General features: G+C 43.2%; 2 protein-coding genes across 4 annotated transcripts; both read left to right on the top strand.

Annotated features, from left to right (window-relative positions):
• Window positions 1–233: 233 nt before the first annotated feature.
• LOC110486443 (coiled-coil domain-containing protein 134) lies at window positions 234–10,302 on the top strand. Of its 3 annotated transcripts, none has more exons than XM_021558049.3 (7): window positions 234–664; window positions 6,884–7,008; window positions 7,140–7,261; window positions 7,620–7,704; window positions 7,963–8,144; window positions 8,352–8,423; window positions 8,696–10,302. In XM_021558049.3, exons 2-7 carry the CDS (start codon window positions 6,912–6,914, stop codon window positions 8,819–8,821), a joined length of 684 nt encoding a protein of 227 aa, XP_021413724.2. In that variant the 5' UTR covers window positions 234–664; window positions 6,884–6,911; the 3' UTR covers window positions 8,822–10,302. The 3 variants fall into 3 exon arrangements, with proteins under 3 accessions (XP_021413724.2, XP_021413725.2, XP_090052697.1); XM_021558050.3 differs by having other exon boundaries at window positions 243–508; XM_090196571.1 differs by lacking the exon at window positions 7,963–8,144 and having other exon boundaries at window positions 413–664.
• An 80-nt stretch (window positions 10,303–10,382) lies between these two features.
• LOC110486442 (uncharacterized) lies at window positions 10,383–18,470 on the top strand. The gene is made up of 2 exons (XM_021558048.3): window positions 10,383–10,587; window positions 15,907–18,470. Exons 1-2 carry the CDS (start codon window positions 10,566–10,568, stop codon window positions 17,859–17,861), a joined length of 1,977 nt encoding a protein of 658 aa, XP_021413723.3. The 5' UTR covers window positions 10,383–10,565; the 3' UTR covers window positions 17,862–18,470.
• Window positions 18,471–18,902: the final 432 nt, after the last annotated feature.

The raw sequence follows: 18,902 nt of genomic DNA on the forward strand, positions 1-18,902 counted from the left end.
GAATTGATCAGTAAAGTGATTTCCTAAATGCAACACAACTGGTCTTCCTGGTTAAAGCAAAAATATGAAGTGGCTGCGGCACTACAGGACCAGGGTTGCCTACCCTTGCTGTATCCCTTCTAGCCGATTTACTGCCAACTGCAGTTTTGGAACGTTTGCTCACGAGTATAGTTCATTGGCTGATCCCTCCTGGTGACCAGGATGGAGGTACTGTATGTGATCCTTCATAACCCATAGGAAGTCCCACCCAGTTGACTACTTCAAATGGTGAAAGTCCCCAATGGTGCTGCCCATGCTGAAACGGGTTTTTGGCATTAGAGTCCTCTGTCTATGGGTTTACTTGCTTTCGTGATGAGGGGGAGGGATTTACCGCGTACAACGGCCTGTGTGCCGCTCTAAAATTTCCGTCTGGAAACGACCTCTTTCCATGTAATCGCTGGCTGTCATTCGTCCAAGTAGAGCCAGCCGGTGCGATCGTGGCAGTGGCGGAGTGGAGCAAGCGACTTCTGTATGTAAATTAACATTTCAAACGTGATATTGTTACCTGAGTATTGTAGCAAATACTCCGCAACTGATGTCTCCATCTTTACGAGGAAACTGATGCTAGCGAGAAAGAATCGTTGGTTTCGCTATCGTTTTATATCGTGCTGTTTCTTACTACGAGGTGAGTGAACGGCGAGTTAGTGATGATGTCGAAGTCTAGTGTCCACAGCTGACCAGCCCAATGCGAGCAAAATGCATGCATTGGGATACAGATGGGTTTACATTGCCATTCAAATTCTCGATGACCGGTTTATTCACAAATAGTCCCGTCAGGTAATGAAATGCTGCTATTTCATGTGCCTCGATTGTTTTCAAAGATCGCGTTTTTGTGGTGTGCAGTTCGCTGACGTTTTCTAAAAGAATGCAACAGAGATCATTGTGGCTCGAGCCTCTTCCTTGAAAATGGTGTCTGACATACTGATGACGGGAAACTTGAAATTAAATGATTTTTCAATCCACTGTATGCAAAACAGTTTCCAAGCGGGGTCAGAAAGGGTTCATTTTGATTGGCAGTATGTCAACGTTTTATCTCAACAAGTTTACATTTTGTATGACATTTCCCTCAAAATATTAATTATTGCCAACAAAATACGTATTCAATACCCAGTGCCTCTCTGAAAGCATAACGTTACCAAATAACAGCTGTCTGATTCACGCAGAGAGCTCCGATATTGTAATGTATCTCATCCTGAACCTCAAACCTCGGACTGATTATATGGTACAACATACTGTATGTACTAGCTTACATTTCATGTATTAAGAAAATATCTTACAACAGCCTCTTACAACTCTGCAAACAGAGTTTGATGGCCCATTCTGTAATGATTGACAACCAGGGGCATCATGCACCCATTATTTTATGGGGGCACGAATTATGTGTGGATGGATTCTTTAGCATGGTCTGGAGCCCCCTCCAGTTTGAAAAATCCTAAATTGTCCAACACCAGAAATGGCTTTTTCTTACAATCTATAGCCATAGGATTATACCTAATTCCATGTAAAATATATGTATTTTTCTGCATAGGTTAGGTAAGCATACCTCTTTCTGTTCAATTGTCATTTTCATTAAAATGCCACACTGGTATATAGTATCATAACCTTAAATATGCTTATCGGCATCTTTGCTAGCCCAACTGGCTGCATATTGCACTACTATTGCTTTCCATCTTTTGTCATCTGCATCCAACTGGACTCTATGCAGCCAGCTATACACTCATGGCCCCAGCGACTGGCTCTACATAAAATATCCTCCATTCAGGGGCGAGGGTGCCAATTTCCTCCTTGACTAGCTTTAAAAATATGCACACTGTCTTAATAAAACACAATTTTCGACCACCATGCTTGAGTAGCTAGTGCTACTTCCTGGTGTTGCACACGGCGTTCAGCCAGGGGTAAACAGACTCCTGCAACCTGATTGGCTTAACATCAGAGGTAGCATTAGCGACTCTAGCATGGTGGTGGAGAATTGTATTTTATTAAGACGGTACCCATATTTTTTCCCATAGGCTCTGAGTTAACTTGTTGAGGAAATTGAAGCCATTACAGCCTGAATTGAGGATGATTTATGTGTGAGTGTATTGAGGGGTTGGTTGTTTAGCAACAAAGTTGCGCACGTGTCAGTTATGGGGCAAAACAGACTGGGTTGGCTTAGATGGTTGACAACAGGTTAGCTACATTTTGTCTCCAAGTGTTTATTGAAAACATACACCGAACAAAAATATATAAACGCAACATCTAACAATTTCAAATATTTTCCTGAGTTACAGTTTGTATAAAGAAATCAGTCAATTGTAATAATGTATTGGGACCTAATCTATGAATTTCACATGACTGGGAATACAGATATATGTCTGTTGGTCACAGATGCCTTAAAAATAAAAAGTAGGGGGTGGATCAGAAAACCAGTCAGTATCTGGTGTGATCACCATTTGCCTCATGCAGCGTAACACCTCTCCTTCACATAGAGTTGATCAGGCTGTTGATTGTGGCCTGTGGAATGTTGTCCCACTCCTCTTCAATGGCTGTGTGAAGTTGCTGGATATTGTTGGGAACTGGAACACGCTATCGTACACGTCAATCTAGAGCGTCGCAAATATGCTCAATGGGTGACATGTCTTATGAGTTTGCAGGCCATGGAAGAACTGGGACATTTTCAGCTTCCAGGAATTGTGTACAGATCCTTGGGAAACAGGGGGGCTTGCATTATCATGCTGAAACATGAGGTGATGGCAGTGGATGAATGGTATTACAATGGGCCTCAGGATCTCATCACGTTATCTCTGTGCTCTCAAATTGCCATTGATAAATTGCATTTGTTTTCGTTTGCCATAGCTTATGCCTGCCCATACCAAAACCCCACCCCCACCTTAGGGCACTCTGTTCACAAAGTTGACATCATCAAACCACTTGCCCACATGATGCCATTTGCCTGGTAGAGTTGAAACCAGGATTCATCTGTGAAGAACACACTTCCCCACCGTGCCAGTGACCGTCAAAGGTGAGCATTAGCACACTGAAATCGTTTACGACACCGAACTGCAATCGGGTCAAGACTGGTGAGGACGCCGAGCACGAAGATGAGCTTCCCTGAGACTGTTTCTGACAGTTTGTGTAGAAAATATTTGTTTGTGCAAGCCCATGGTTTCATCAGTTGTCTCAGACAATCCTGCTGGTGAAGAAGCCGGATGTGAAGGTCTTGGGCTGGCATGATTACACTTGGTGTGTGGTTGTGAGGCCGGTTGGACAAATTCTCTAAAATTACGTTGGAGGTGGCTTATGGTAGAGAAATGAACATTCAGTTCTCTGGCAACAGCTCTGGTGGACATTCCTGCAGTCAGCATGTAAATTTCATGCTCCCTCAACTTGAGACATCTGTGGCATTGTGACAAAACAACACTTTTTAGTGGCCTTAGTAAGAGTGCACCTGTGTAATGATCATGCTGTTTAATCAGCTTCTTTTTTTATTTTATTTTTTAACCCTTTTTCCTCCCCAATTTCGTGGTATCCAATTGGTAGTTAGTCTTGTCTCATCGATGCAACTCCCGTACGGACTCTGGAGAGGCGAAGGTCGAGAGCCGTGCGTCCTCCGAAACACAACCCAACCAAGCCGCACTGCTTCTTGACACAATATCCACTTAACCCGGAAGCCAGCCGTTACCAATGTGTCGGAGGAAACACCGAACACCTTGCAACCGTGTCAGCGTGCACTGTGCCCGGCCCACCACAGGAGTCACTAGTGCGCGATGGGACTAGGACGTCCCTGCCAGCCAAACCCTCCCTTAACCTGGACAGCGCTGGGCCAATTGTGCGCCGCCCCATGGGTCTCCCGGTCGCAGCCTGCTGCGACAGAGCCTGGACTCGAACCCAGAATCTCTAGTGGCACAGCTAGCACTGCAATGGCCCTTAATCAGCTTCTTGATATGCTACACCTGTCAGGTGAATGTATTATCTTGGCAAAGGAGAAATGCTCACTAACAGGGATGTAAACAAATTTGTGCACAACATTTGAGAAAAATAACCTTCTTGTGTGTATGGAACATTTCCGGGATCTTTTATTTCAGCTCATGAGAAACAGGACCAAATCTTAACATGTTGCTTTTATATTTTTGTCCAGTGTAAATACATTTGCACGATGAGTGCTTGTTGTTTCTCAAATACATTCTTATAGTTGTTGGTTAGCTATCTAGTGAATTTGAGCCATTTAAGCATTTGACATGAAGTCATTTAAAATCACCTCAAAGCAAGACATGATATCAAGATTAACATGAATCTAGCTGAAACGGGTCACTTACCATTCCCCACATGGGAGTTTCTTGTCATTGTTTGTAGATATCTGGCCATCCAGAATCACAACTCACGGACTTCTGCCCCGTTGAAGCGTGCACATCGTTTTCGTGACGTCAGCTAACCCGTCTATAGCCATCTGCATAGAGCCCAGTTGGATGCAGATCACAAACTACGTAAAAGGAATAATACGGCCGGTTGCTAAACTATTTAAAGGAACGTGAGTCTCATTTAGTAATTGCTTGCTTTTCTAAAGTCTACAAACCTTGCCAGCAGGCATGTCTGATAAGATAGTTAGACAAGCTACTCTTACTTGATCGCCTGCAATGGCTTGGAAGCTAGTTTTCCAGTCGTCCAACTCCATAACTATCTGGGCTAGCTAAAGCCAACTACATAAAATTGCTATATGGCTATTATTATAGAGAAACAACTATTTTTAGTTTGATTTATTAATCAAGAAGGAGTCAATAGGCTAAAGCTTCATCAAATGCATTTACCAACATACCTCCTGCAAGTCCTGCCCATCACTGGCATCTAAAATCAAATCAAACACTGTCTCTCTCTCTCTCCTGCACTGACGATACTGTCTGCATGCACTAAGGATCCTGAGTGGCGCAGCGGTCTAAGGCAGTGCTAGAGGCGTCACTACAGACCCGGGTTCGATCCCGGGCTGTAATCACAACCGGGCGTGTTCGGGAGTCCCAAAGGGCAGCGCACAATTGGCCCAGCGTCGTCCGGGTTAGGGGAGGGTTTGGCCGGGGTAGGCCATCATTGTAAATAAGAATTTGTTCTTAACTGACTTAAAATAAAAATCTGAAGTCCTGCCTAGGATATCTTTGCTCCTTGGTGCACCTTGTAAGGAACCACTTACTAGGTAGAATAGGGGGGTTACTCTTTGCCTTGTCCAGTCAGTGTGCCCCCTCTGTAAAGTACCACTGACAAATTATTATAAAACGTAGGCTTAAAAATGAAGTTTAGTCATTCATTTAACATCTGAAAATGTTTAAAACAGGACAAATCTGAGGGGGCACGTGCCCTTGTCTCCCCCTATGGGCCTCTGGACACAGCTGATGGGGGGATTACAGTAAATTGGTGCATTTTGGAGTGTAGTTCCTCAAATTCTGTGCTTTGCATGATGCCTGTGGGATATGATTGATCTGTCCTAGTCGCTTGCCCCCTCTGCTCCACCTTAATATCCCAGCACTTTGTCTACTCCGATGGAAACATCAATGCTGGATACCCATTTGTCCATGTTGTTGACACTAATAAAAATCTCTGTCCTTCTTGGCTTGTAATGAAACATGGATATGGGGCTTCCTACTACTAAGCCTCTTCCCTGGTTGTCCGTCTTAGAAATATTTGACTTGTTGACTTGCATGTTTAGTACAAAAATCTGGAAGGCAGCCCGAAGGTGTTTTCAGAATGCACAAATTGTTCCTAGTCAAACACGGTCTGTGTTCTGCTGCTCCAACTGTATCATCAGCACCCATTTTTGCTGACAGAGTAGATGTTGCAAAGTTTCTCAGAGTATGTCGTTGGTGATTCAGGCAAATGCCCTGTCATAGCCTATGTCAAATCACACAGCTTGCACAACCCAATCTCTGAATCTTCAGGCAGTATTTTAATAGTCTAACCATAGGAGGTTAAGTGTCAGAGTAGGGGAATGCAACTGAAGAGTTCAGAATAGAGAACATCTTTTCAGCTGTTTCTCAAAATGTAGTATCAGGTGTCAGTCCTCATTTCTCTTTCACTCACAACCCTGACTCTTTCCCTCACTATCAGATCCCTGTCTTTAGGCCTAACCTTGTTGCAATTTGAAAAATATAAATGAAATATTCAGCAGAAAAGCAGTTGGCTCCCCAGGGTCTCTCTCATCCCATAGTACTCCTTCCTCATCTTTCCTCTGCCTCTCACAATCCCCCCCCCCCCCCCCCCCGCCACTTCCCTTCTCGCGCTCTCTGATAATATTATCGATGGAGACATTGCTGAAATATACATTTGGTGTTCTATCGACGCTGTCTTCTCCCTCGACACTTTTTTGTTTTCTGCTGATGTTTTAAAAAGCATCAAATATGCATCAGTCCAAGACTCATTTTTATCCTGTTCAAATGAATTAACATGCTCCGAGGGAGAGGAGGCTGGACCTGCGGGAATGTTGAGACAGCCCACAGCTCAGAGGATGGAGAGTGTATGAGAGGAAGAAAGAGGATGCAAGATGGGGGCTGGCAAGACGTCACTTATCTAAACCCCAAAATAACTCAGACATGTCAAGTGGCTTTTAGAAGTTATAACCTCATTAGAACCTGTGTAATTTATAGTACAGGACCAAACTGGATTTATAAAGTAAAAATATGATCATAAATATACTTTGTTTAATTTTTAAATATATTTTAGATAACCCTCAAAACACATAGCAAAAATACAAGAATATGCTCTCATGTCAACCAGACAGACCTACTGTAAATGTTGGTTTTACAAGTTCAGTAAAAACATTGTAATAAATATTTCAGAATACAGTTTAACTGCATTTTCTCTTGTCTTCTGTTCTGTGTGTTAGAGTGCCTCACCATCGCCACCTCTTGACCATGCTGAGTGTGTGTACCGTCGTCCTGGTGGTTGCTGCTGCAGCCCTCTCCTCTGCAGACTCCGACACACACAGACATGACTCCAACCTGGAGATCTGTATCCTACTGTGTGTCTGTTTTCCTTCTTCAAAATATTAAGAGGTGTCCTCTTGGATGACCCTTGATTAGTGTTTATGTTTTGAAATGTCTGTCAGCATTTCTTCCTGAACACCCCCTCCCCCCTCTCAGACAAGCGTCTGTTTGAGACTAAGAGGAAAGACCAGCTAAATGCTCTGAAGAACCTGGTGGAGCTCAATGACATCAACCAGCAGTATAAGATCATAGACATCATGCTGAAGGGCTTGTTTAAGGTACAATGGCTCCACTCCTGTTTAACTTCCCTTCATGCTGATTATTAGCTAGAAACAGGATGTTGTGGCCTTAGCGGGAAGTAATTGCGGTGTTAGTTTCTTAGCATGTTTAGATTAGTATGATCTCATGAGTAGGCAAATAAGGCCACTTGCTAAGTAGTATCTAAGTAGCCGGTCACTAATAAGACTAGAGTAACCCGGATTTAGCTTCCAAGTCTTCCTATTGTGCTTGAGGCATCACTGTATATACTGTTTGATTCTCAGAGGACATATCTGCTATGATGTATCTGCTCTCTGCCCAAGGACAACTATGGTAGTGAACTCACAATGGGCAATCTACATTGTGTGTTCTGTGAAGGTGTTGGAGGACTCGAAGGCTGTCCTTACTGCAGCCAACATGCAGGCTGATGATCCCTTCCCCATGGATGACAAAATCAAAGAAGGTCAGATCATGGACCATTTATACCGTTACTACACTTTGCTCTCTCTCCTCCCTCTTTCTCCCTCGATGCTAATCTGATTTGTCTGCCACCATCTTGCTTATTTTCTCTTCTGCCTCCTCTCTCCCTCCCCTTTTCCCTCTCTCCGCCTGTTACGTTTTCTCACGCTCTTTTAGTACGTCAGTCTGCAGTGATTTACTTTAAAGTTTATTTCCTAAGTATGAAATGTAGACTACTCTCTTTCTCTATCTCGCTCCATAGCCTACTCCCATGTGGTGGAGAACACGGCGTTCTTTGGGGACGTGGCGTTGCGTTTCCCACGTATTGTCCACCACTACTACGACCGTAACCCAGACTGGGGCGGCCTTCTGCGATGGGGCCTCCGCTTCTGCAACCTCACTGGGGTGTTCACCGGGGGGGCACACCAGCATGTTCTCTCACTGGTGAGACGGGGATAGAACTGGGGTATACTCTGGGACATAGAGGAAATGTTGGCTTTCAATAAAGCATAAACAGGTGTTATGTGTTATAACCTTATTACTACATTTTATAAGCATATTGTAAGCATATCATTAAATAACTATTTTATATGTGCCTTTTTTTCACCCTATGGATTCAATGGCGGATAACTCTCACTCCTTCTCTCTCAGATGTCGCAGGAGTTGGGAATAATAGAGAAATCCCCAGACTTCACCAACCCATACCGCACTGAGAGAGACGACGTGAGTAACACAGTGGCTCTCAGTCTCTGTAACCACATGGTATCACAGTGAAGCCTACCAGACAGACTTGAAAAGCGTGTTCTTTTTAAGGCTTGTTTAACAAACACGTTTGACTATGTTTGAGACGAGCGTAACATCAGCAAAACTCACACTGACTGCACCTTTTTGCTTTCCCGTCCTCTGCTGTTTGCTTCTCCACACTCCATACACCTATTGTTAAAAAATGCCTCTCTCAAACACACGTTCACGCGCTCTGCTTTTCTCTGGCACAGGTGCTTCACACTGCAGAGGCTTTTCAGAAGATCCTGAGGGAGGAGGAGAAGAGGAGGAGGAAAGAGGACAAGAGGAAAGAGATTAGGAAGGGGCCCCGCATCTCCCGCTCCCGTACTGAGCTATAGTACTTTACCTCAACTCTTGGAGAGAAATGATGAGGAGAAGGAAAATGTAGGGGGATGTCCTGAGTCCTAGATTCAGTGATGAAGAGGTTGGGTGTTGGAATCGGTGAGTTCTGTCAAAGGGATACAGTGGCAGCAGAAAATTTGAGAGGGAACTAGAAGTGTTTATGTGGCACAGGAATAAACTGGAGAGAAGGACAGGAGGTTGAGCTCTATCTGTGGAATCCGACTTACTGTATACAGAACTGTGCCCAACCTGCAGTTATTATGAAACAAAGAACATACAGCTAGCACTATGTTGAAGATTTAATAAGGAAAGCTCATTTTCATAACTAGATTACATAACTGTACTTTGGAAGAAACAGCAAATACCCAGTATGTTATCTTTTTTTGTGAATAGATTGAATACAATTTACTACCATACAATTGTTTTGATGATGGCATTTGTACGTTTGAGTTTACATTCCCATTCAACAAGCTTCAAAATATAAAGCATGAATATGTTGAATTCTGTTTTGGGTTTAAGTTTTCCTGTCGCCTTCTCCAGAGTTAGCAGATTTATATAATGAGATTTTATGAGTTTGTTGTTGAATGGTCCTACTGTAGGTGTATCCTCTTAATTTGCGGTACAAGTGTTGATCTTGAGCGCAGAACCATTTTTCATGATGTCTGCCACTTGCTTTCCTAGAGCCGAATGCTTTCTTAGCTCTGTGTGTGACTGTCCGCATGAGTGTTAAATGGGGTTTGGTCACTTATGTCAAATAGTTTCATTTAAATCATATTATTTTGTCTACAATTAGGGAGGGATAATGTCTTAGCTGTGTCTTTTGGCAACCACTCATCAGCTTAAACTTCTATATCATGTCATTTGTTTCTGTCCATCTGATGGCCATAATGAAATGTCAGAACAGCAGTCACCTAGAACAATGCCTTTAAAAAACATCTATATTTTGGCATATCTAGGGAAGATCTTAATTCCATATTTGTCCTGTCTCCTCAAAATCCAATCAACCAGAAATCCCTCCTCTCTGACTACCTCCTATGGGTTTTGAGGAGGAGAGCAGATGCGAGGAGTTTGCAATTGAGATATTCCCCTAGTGTTTTGTTGCCTCGTGACATTTTGAGGGAAATTGGCTCATTTTAATGCAAGTAAGTTATATTCAATATACAGAGGTGATGACTGATTGATTATGATTTGCTAGAGTTTTGTAAATGGACTGTTATTTATGTATGTTCAGAGCAGTGCAGGCTGGTGGGAGGAGCTAAAGGAGGATGGGTTCATTTTAATGGATGGAATGGAGTTAATGGAACTGAGTTCACAGGTTTGTTTTATTCCATTCCAGCCATTACAATGAGTATGTCCTCCTATAGCTCATCCCACCAGCCTCCTCTGGTTCAGATTAAGCGTCTCATTACTGAGAATTTACTATCGTGAGTAGATTTATCATACATTTGTTAAGTTTAATAAAACAAATTACTATGAATCATACTTGATAATTTGAAATAATTACAAATAAATCAATCGCTGAAGATTTTAATAAAAGTCAGTGTAATGAAATCAGAATGCGGAACATCTGCCACCAGATGGCGCCAAAGGTGTGCAATCGACAGTCATGAAGTCATTTCCCCCCCCACTGTTTTTGGTTAAACTCATTGGACTGTTGCCGAACAGAGTCATCTCCGCCATAAACACTTCACCAACGCAACAAGCCCGAATGGAGACTTGAAGCTTAATCAGACAGAGGTCATGTCTAATTTCGTGGAATTGGGTAGGTCAAGGTTTTTTTTTATTTTTAATACCCATATTTGACAGTTTGGAACATAGCATTTAGCTAAGTTAAAACTCATGCAAATCTAGCTAGCTAACATTAGCTAGCAGCAAACTGTCAACAACAGAGATAGCTAGCTAGCTGTCGTTAGCTAGCTATAGTCTATTTATACTTCAGTCAAAGAATAGGAAATAGTTAACCAACGTGCTATTTAAAGATTGATCTTTTGGCAATGTTTAGTTAATGATTGTGCTGTCTCTAGTCAACGTTAATAAACAGTGCTGTTTTTCACAAGGGAAAACAAAGCTGAACAATCTGCGGCATAAATTAGTTGAACATTCCTGACTGTTCTTCACCAGCCTGTCAAAGATGGTGTGAGATCAGGCCTACACCAAATTATGTAATGCACAGTGGATAGATTAGGCTAATTGCTTAACTGTATAACTAGTCCGCTTAGTCTCATTACGAGTGTAGCTTGCAGACTGTTTAGCTGAAAACTGCACATATGAACCTAGCCTAAGCAATGTCAGAATCAGCTGCTTGTCTGTCAACCAATTATTTATATATACAATAGATTACTGACGAGCGCTGTTTTGAAGCCATCTTGGCACTTCACCAGCTACAGAAATACGTGTATTGTCTACATTCGTTTTTTTCCACGTTTATTCTATTAGACACATTAATGCATACTTAGAAATTATATTATGTAAGCTAAATATAAAAAATTATCATTAAATATATTAACGTTTTCCCTAAAGTCCAGGTAGCAGAGAATGGACCCTGTCATATATTTATTTAGTTGGTGCTGTATATTTAAGCAATAAGGCCCGAGGAAATGTGGTGTATGGCCAAAATACCACGGCTGTGGGCTGTTAAGGACATGCAACGTGGAGTGCCTGGATACAGCCCTTTGGCCATGTACCACAAATCCCAGAGGTTCCTTACTGGTTACAACATAATTAGATCAGTGAACAAGTAATTTTGTTTCATACCGTGGTGTAAGGTCTGATATACAGTGCCTTGCGAAAGTATTTGGCCCCCTTGAACTTTGCGACCTTTTGCCACTTTTCAGGCTTCAAACATAAAGATATAAAACTGTATTTTTTTTGTGAAGAATCATCAACAAGTGGGACACAATCATGAAGTGGAACGACATTTATTGGATATTTCAAACTTTTTAACAAATCAAAAACTGAAAAATTGGACGTGCAAAATTATTTAGCCCCCTTAAGTTAATACTTTGTAGCGCCACCTTTTGCTGCGATAACAGCTGTAAGTCGCTTGGGGTATGTCTCTATCAGTTTTGCACATCGAGAGACTGAAATTTTTTCCCATTCCTCCTTGCAAAACAGCTCGAGCTCAGTGAGGTTGGATGGAGAGCATTTGTGAACAGCAGTTTTCAGTTCTTTCCACAGATTCTCGATTGGATTCAGGTCTGGACTTTGACTTGGCCATTCTAACACCTGGATATGTTTATTTTTGAACCATTCCATTGTAGATTTTGCTTTATGTTTTGGATCATTGTCTTGTTGGAAGACAAATCTCTGTCCCAGTCTCAGGTCTTTTGCAGACTCCATCAGGTTTTCTTCCAGAATGGTCCTGTATTTGGCTCCATCCATCTTCCCATCAATTTTAACCATCTTCCCTGTCCCTGCTGAAGAAAAGCAGGCCCAAACCATGATGCTGCCACCACCATGTTTGACAGTGGGGATGGTGTGTTCAGCTGTGTTGCTTTTACGCCAAACATAACGTTTTGCATTGTTGCCAAAAAGTTCAATTTTGGTTTCATCTGACCAGAGCACCTTCTTCCACATGTTTGGTGTGTCTCCCAGGTGGCTTGTGGCAAACTTTAAACAACACTTTTTATGGATATCTTTAAGAAATGGCTTTCTTCTTGCCACTCTTCCATAAAGGCCAGATTTGTGCAATATACAGTGCCTTGCGAAAGTATTCGGCCCCCTTGAACTTTGCGACCTTTTGCCACATTTCAGGCTTCAAACATAAAGATATAAAACTGTATTTTTTTGTGAAGAATCAACAACAAGTGGGACACAATCATGAAGTGGAACGACATTTATTGGACATTTCAAACTTTAACAAATCAAAAACTGAAAAATTGGGCGTGCAAAATTATTCAGCCCCTTTACTTTCAGTGCAGCAAACTCTCTCCAGAAGTTCAGTGAGGATCTCTGAATGATCCAATGTTGACCTAAATGACTAATGATGATAAATACAATCCACCTGTGTGTAATCAAGTCTCCGTATAAATGCACCTGCACTGTGATAGTCTCAGAGGTCCGTTAAAAGTACATATTAGTATATTTCAGTCCACCAGACAAATCCTACAGGCCCTAGTTTTGTCGCACCTGGACAACTGCCAAGCTGTGTGGTCATGTACAGCAAAGAGGGACATAGGTAAATTGTAGTTGGTCCAGAACAAAGCAGCACTTAGATGTACACAGAGGGCAAGTGTCAGTAACATGCATGTCAGTCTCTACTGGCTCAAAGTTGAGGAGAGATTGACTGCATCACTATTGGTCTTTGTGCAAGGTGTTGAAGGTACCGAACTGTCTGTTCAAGCAGTTGGCACAAAGTTCAGACACTCATCGGTACCACACAAAACATGCAACCAGAAGTCTCTTCACATTCCCTAGGTCCAGAACAGAGGCTGGGAAACACACAGTATTCAATAGAGCCATGACTACATGGCTAGAAATAAAACCAGATAAAATAACACCTTACTGCACACAGGGGACTGTGAAGAGACAGTCATTTGATTAACAGTACCTTTGGAAAGTAATTCAGACCCCTTGACTTTTCCACATTTTGTTACGTTACAGCCTTATTTCAAAAAATATTAAATTGATGAGGGGAAAAAACAATCTACACACAATACCCCATAATGACAAAGCAAAAAATGTTTTTAAACATTTAAGCTCATTTATAATAAATGTTTAAAAAAACATCAAATTTATGTATTCAGACCCTTTACTCAGTACTTTGTTGTAGCACCTTTAGCAGCGATTACAGCCTCGAGTCTTCTTGGGTATGACGCTACTAGCTTGGCACACCTGTATTTGGGGAGTTTCTCCCATTTTCTTCTCTGCAGATACTCTCAAGCTCTGTCCGGGGAGCGTTGCTTCATAGCTATTTTCAGGTCTCTCCAGAGATGTTTGATCGGGTTCAAGTCATGGCTCTGGCTGGGACACTCAAGGACATTGAAACTTTTCCAGAAGCCACTCCTGTATTGTCTTGGCTGTGTGCATGCAGGGGCATTGGCATTCAGGCCAAATAGTTAAATCTTGGTTTCATAAGACCAGAGAATCTTGTTTCTCATGGTCTGAGATTTATTTTGGCCACTCTGCCATCAAGGCCTGATTGGTGGAGTGCTGCAGAGATGGTTGTCCTTCTGGAACTTTCTCCCATCTCCACAGAGGAACTCTGGAGCTCTGTCAGAGTGACCTTCGGGTTCTATGGTCACCTGGTCAGGGACCAAGGCCGTTCTCCCCCGATAGCTCAGTTTGGCCGGCCGGCTAACTCTAGGAAGAGTCTTGGTAGTTCCAAACTTCTTCCATTTAAAAATGATGGAGGCCACTGTGGTCTTGTGGTCCTTCAATACTGCAGACATTTTTTGGTACCCTTTTCCAAATTTGTACCTCGACACAGTCCTGTCTTGCAGCTCTACGGACAATTCCTTCGACCTCATGGCTTGATTTTTGCTTTGACATGCACTGTCAACTGTAGGACCTTATATAGACAGGTGTGTGCCTTTCCAAATCATGTTCAATCCATTTAATTTACCACAGGTGGACTCCAATCAAGTTGTAGAAACATATCAAGGATCAATGGAAACAGGATGCACATGAGTTTAATTTCGAGTCTCCTAGCAAAGGGTCTGAGTGTCTAAAAATTTGTTTTCGCTTTGTCATTATGGGGTATTGTGTGTAGATTGATTAAATTATTTCACTCAATTTTAGAATAAGCCTATAATGTAATGTTATAAAATGTGGAAAAGTGAAGGGGTCTGAATACTTTCCGAATGCACTGAATGTCGGCTATGTGTGACGTTTTAAATGAATGTAGTTCAGTCTTTGACTAATAATGTTCTATATTATGTCATGTTTCCATTGGACCCCAGGAAGAGTAGTTGCTGCTTTTGCAGCGGCTAATGGGGATCCTAATAAATACCAAATCCTAAGATCTAAAACTAAACTATTCCAATTAGTAAAATTCACAATACACCCCTCCAAAGAGATGCTGGCTCCTTTTTCAGTTTAGCCCGCCATCCACACACAGACAGTTTCGGTCCCAGCCACAGGGCTCTATACAGAAACAAACAAATATTTTCCTATAGAACAAGCCTATCTATATTATGACAGCAGTTACCAGCTACCAACAGCTGGCAGACATGTTAATTTGGTTACTTTAGCATGAATCATTTGACTGAAGCCCTCCTTTCATTGTTGGTAGCCATGGAATGTGCCCCGCAGATTGACGAGTAGATGTCAGATTTGCTCCTCTCATTCTCACAAATGTATCCCACTTTTTACAAAGTGTTTTAATTTGCGTCGCAATAGAGGCATACTCACATTTGCATAGTAAGTGTTGCATAGTATGTGTTACACCCTGCTACCACACAAAGCTTGGCCATCTTGATGAAAAAATATGCAATTGCTAGCTAGCTCCATACCACTAACACACAAGTCGTTTTTAGTATATGAAGGCTGAGCATGCATCTTGATTTCCTCACTGTGGCGCTGACCGCAGGGAGTTGTGGGATTGTTTCTGAAGTTAGAGCTGATTTTGAGAGAACCTCTTTAACCCAACTTTTAGAACAATATTACAGTATTATAAAAATTGATCTAAGAGTTTGTAATTTGGCAAGGTTTTCTTGGGGGCCTCTAAGTTATTGAGACTATTTCTCAATGACAGAAACACATATAATAGTAACTTAGAGAAATAGCTGCTACATGCCTTTAATGTTTACTTTATATATATATTTTTAATCTTACTTTTAAATACATGTAATTTTGTCCTAGAAACATTTAATTGAAATACTGTAGAAGTCCATTCATTCCTATTAAGGATTGCTTCTTCTGGGGAGTGCCAATATGGCTGACCGGTGGCTTCAAAGCTTCTCATTGGCCAATGCATATCATAAGCAATCCAGGGATATGTATGTAGCATTGGCATTGATGTCAACATATTGTTTTTAAATGATACATGTATTTTCTATTTGTTTGCTAAATCTGCACCTAATAATACTGTATAGCTGTTTAGTATCATTAGAAATTAAACTGTATTTCCATGTCCATCCAGGAAGGAGAAGAGGGGAGGGAAAAGACCCAGATGAATTTTCAGAGAGCGAGGAGGATGTCTCCTTAGCCACAGAGCTCCGTCTTGTCCTGATCGGAAAGACAGGATCAGGGAAGAGTGCCTCTGGGAACACCATCCTGGGCCGCAGGCACTTCCTGTCAGAGCTCAGCGCCAGCTCAGTCACCCAAGTCTGTGAACAAGGCAGCGCAGACCTGACTGAGGAGGAGGAGGAGGAAGGACAAGGAGTCAGGAGGAAGAGGACGAAAGTGGTGGTGGTAGACATGCCGGGTTTTGGAGACACACGCTTCGATGCTGAGCAGACTCATTCTGAAATAGCCAAGTGTGTGGCACTGTCTGCCCCAGGCCCCCATGCATTCCTCCTGGTGATCCCACTGGGTCGCTACACTGAGGATGAGGACCGAGCCGTGAGGGACATGGTCCATATATTTGGGGAGGGTGCGATCCATGACCACACACTAGTCCTGTTCACTCGTGGTGATGATCTAGAAGGGAGGGGGATGGAGGGGTACCTCGGAGCCAGCGCCCCGGTGGAGCTGAAGGCCTTGATAGAGAGGTGTGGGGGCAGGTACCACGTCCTCAACAACAGAGACCCAAGTGACCTGCACCAGGTTGTAGGGCTGCTGGAGAAGGTGGAGAGGATTGTGGAAGAGAACAATGGAGGCTTCTACACCAACACCATGTTCAGAGAGGCTGAGGCTGCCATCAGGGAGGAGCAGGAGAGGATGGTGAGAGAGAGAGGGGAGGGAGAAGGCAGTGATATGACGGACAGGGAGAACAAGATAGCTAAAAGGCGGAAGTGTGATCTAGAACAGAGTGAGAGTGGGTGGGATGAGAGGAGGGGGGCAGCTGTGGGAGTTTCAGAATTAAAGAAGAGAGACCTGGAGAGAGTAAATGAGGAGGGAAGGAAGGTGGAGAGGTGGACAGAAGAGAGGAAAGGAAGTGCTGTTAGCCTCCCGAGGGACAGAGGGGACAGGTGGAGGCAGTTGTTCAGGACCAGGCGGCGGGGCAGCGACAGGACCTTGAGCAGGAGGCAGTCTTTCCTCTCTGCCCTGGGGCAGTTCAGGAGGGAGGCCGCCCTTTCTGAGAAGGTCCTAGAGAGAGTTAAGATCCTGGTGGCTGCTGGAGCCACTGGCATGGTCGTGGGGGCAGTGTTCGGGGTGGCTGCCCCTCTAGCTGCAGCAGCGGGAGCTGCAGCCATGGGGAACACTGTGGGCTTTGCTGCTGGGCAGCTGGCTGGGATGTCGGTGGCAGGCGGCACAGGGATGGGAAAAGCTGTGGGCGCCATAGTGGCAGCAGCCGCAGGGAAAACAGCCATGGCTCTCGGGGCAGCGACCGGAGGAGTGCTGGGGGGATCTGTGGGCGCCCTAGCTGGGGCAGAAGCTGCCAGTCCTGGGGCAGCTGCCTTGGATGCTCTAGGGCAGGTGAGCCTGATTGGGACTGCAGCAGTGGGAGTTGCAGCAGGGGTGGGGGGTGCCATGGGGGCAGGAGCGGCCCTGGGGGCTGCTCTGGAAGGTGTAGCTGTCAGCACAACTGCCCTGACAGGGGTGAGCACCGCAGCAGGGGCAGTAGGTGTGGCTAATGCTACTACAGTAGCAGCTGGGCAGCAAGCAGTGGCCACTGGGGGCAGTGTTGCAGCTGGAGCAGTTCAGTGTGCTGCCGCCGCTGTGGCAGATGGGGTGGCTGTGAGTGGGCCAATGGTTCAGGCCGGTGGGGTGTGTAGCTCTGCAGGGCAGGTTGTTTCTGGTGCCTGGGGCTCCATGGGAGCGACAGCGTGCATTATGACAGCGGTGGCAGAGATAGGCAAGGCTGCAGCGGGAATTGCCCTGGCAGGAGGGCTGGTGGTGAAGGTAGTGAAGGAGAGGGTCAGGAACAGCAACAGCTCAGCAGACGCCAACTACACAGAAAAGAAGTCCTACGAGATCTACTGGAACAAATAAAGGACAGTTAGGCCTGCAACACTACCAGACCACAGAAGAAAAAGACACTCTCAGGACCTTTCAAAATGTGGATTCAGGTTCAATCATTAAGCAACTTATCACAATTATCAATAAAAGCACATGTTGCAAGTCTTTGTTCTTTTTACTGGCTGTGGATGGTGTGATTTCCTCTATTCCCTGTGAATAAACTATAGCTCTTCTGCAGTGAAGTGTCTTCCCACAATATTACTGAACTATCGTTTTAGCTTTGTTCAAGCACTTATCGTGGTTATTTGAGCTTTTTGGTATGTACTTACACCATTTGTGTGATTACTTGTGATCCCATAGTTATTTTTAATTCATTATAGGATATGGTTTTCTACTGTATTCAGTCAAATTAGTAGTTTACTGTTTTAATGAAAGACATGCAGATTTTCATAAATCCACAGATATAATCTACGACTAAAGTCGGGTCCAGTATTACAAAACATTATTTTTAGCTCTTATTCACAACTGAAATGATGTACTGTACTGTATAACACACATTTCACATTGTGTTCAGTTGCAGTGTTGTGGCTTTTTGAAGGGGAAAGAATTGAAATGCATAATAAAATGAAATCTGATAAAAAATGTCCTTGTCATTTTCTCTTTTATACAGATCAACATTCATATTGAGTGCACAGAATAAGTGTTAATTAATGCAAGGATGTGGATTTTAAGAAATAGTATTTCACCCTCAGCTCAGTTGACAAATCAGGGAATTAGACTTTAGGCACATACACAGAAGTGACTGTTTAGTAACAATATTGAATCAAATCAAATGTTATTTGTCACATGTGCCAAATACAACAGGTAGACCTTTCAGTGAAATGCAAGCCCTTAACCAATAAAGCAGTTATAAGAAAAATAGCTAAAAAAGAAAATAAATAAAAGTAACAAATAATTAAAGAGCAGCAGTAAAATAACAATAGTGAGGCTATATACAGAGGGTACCGGTACAGAGTAAATGTGCGGTGGGCACTGGTTACTATTTCATTTATCTTGATATCACACTCCAGTCGC

Source organism: Oncorhynchus mykiss, chromosome 13 (assembly GCF_057628025.1).
Source record: "Oncorhynchus mykiss isolate SJ-2025 chromosome 13, ASM5762802v1, whole genome shotgun sequence".
NCBI classification, from domain to species: domain Eukaryota; kingdom Metazoa; phylum Chordata; class Actinopteri; order Salmoniformes; family Salmonidae; genus Oncorhynchus; species Oncorhynchus mykiss.

What these genes read in the sequence shown, in the direction of transcription:
- LOC110486443 (XM_021558049.3), top strand. Translation starts at nt 6,912, where the DNA reads ATGCTGAGTGTGTGTACCGTCGTCCTGGTGGTTGCTGCTGCAGCCCTC. An exon ending in GGATGACAAAATCAAAGAAG is followed by an intron (nt 7,705 to 7,962) that starts GTCAGATCATGG and finishes CTCGCTCCATAG; the next exon opens with CCTACTCCCATGTGGTGGAG. An exon ending in ACCAGCATGTTCTCTCACTG is followed by an intron (nt 8,145 to 8,351) that starts GTGAGACGGGGA and finishes CTTCTCTCTCAG; the next exon opens with ATGTCGCAGGAGTTGGGAAT.
- LOC110486442 (XM_021558048.3), top strand. Translation starts at nt 10,566, where the DNA reads ATGTCTAATTTCGTGGAATTGG. An exon ending in GTCTAATTTCGTGGAATTGG is followed by an intron (nt 10,588 to 15,906) that starts GTAGGTCAAGGT and finishes ATGTCCATCCAG; the next exon opens with GAAGGAGAAGAGGGGAGGGA.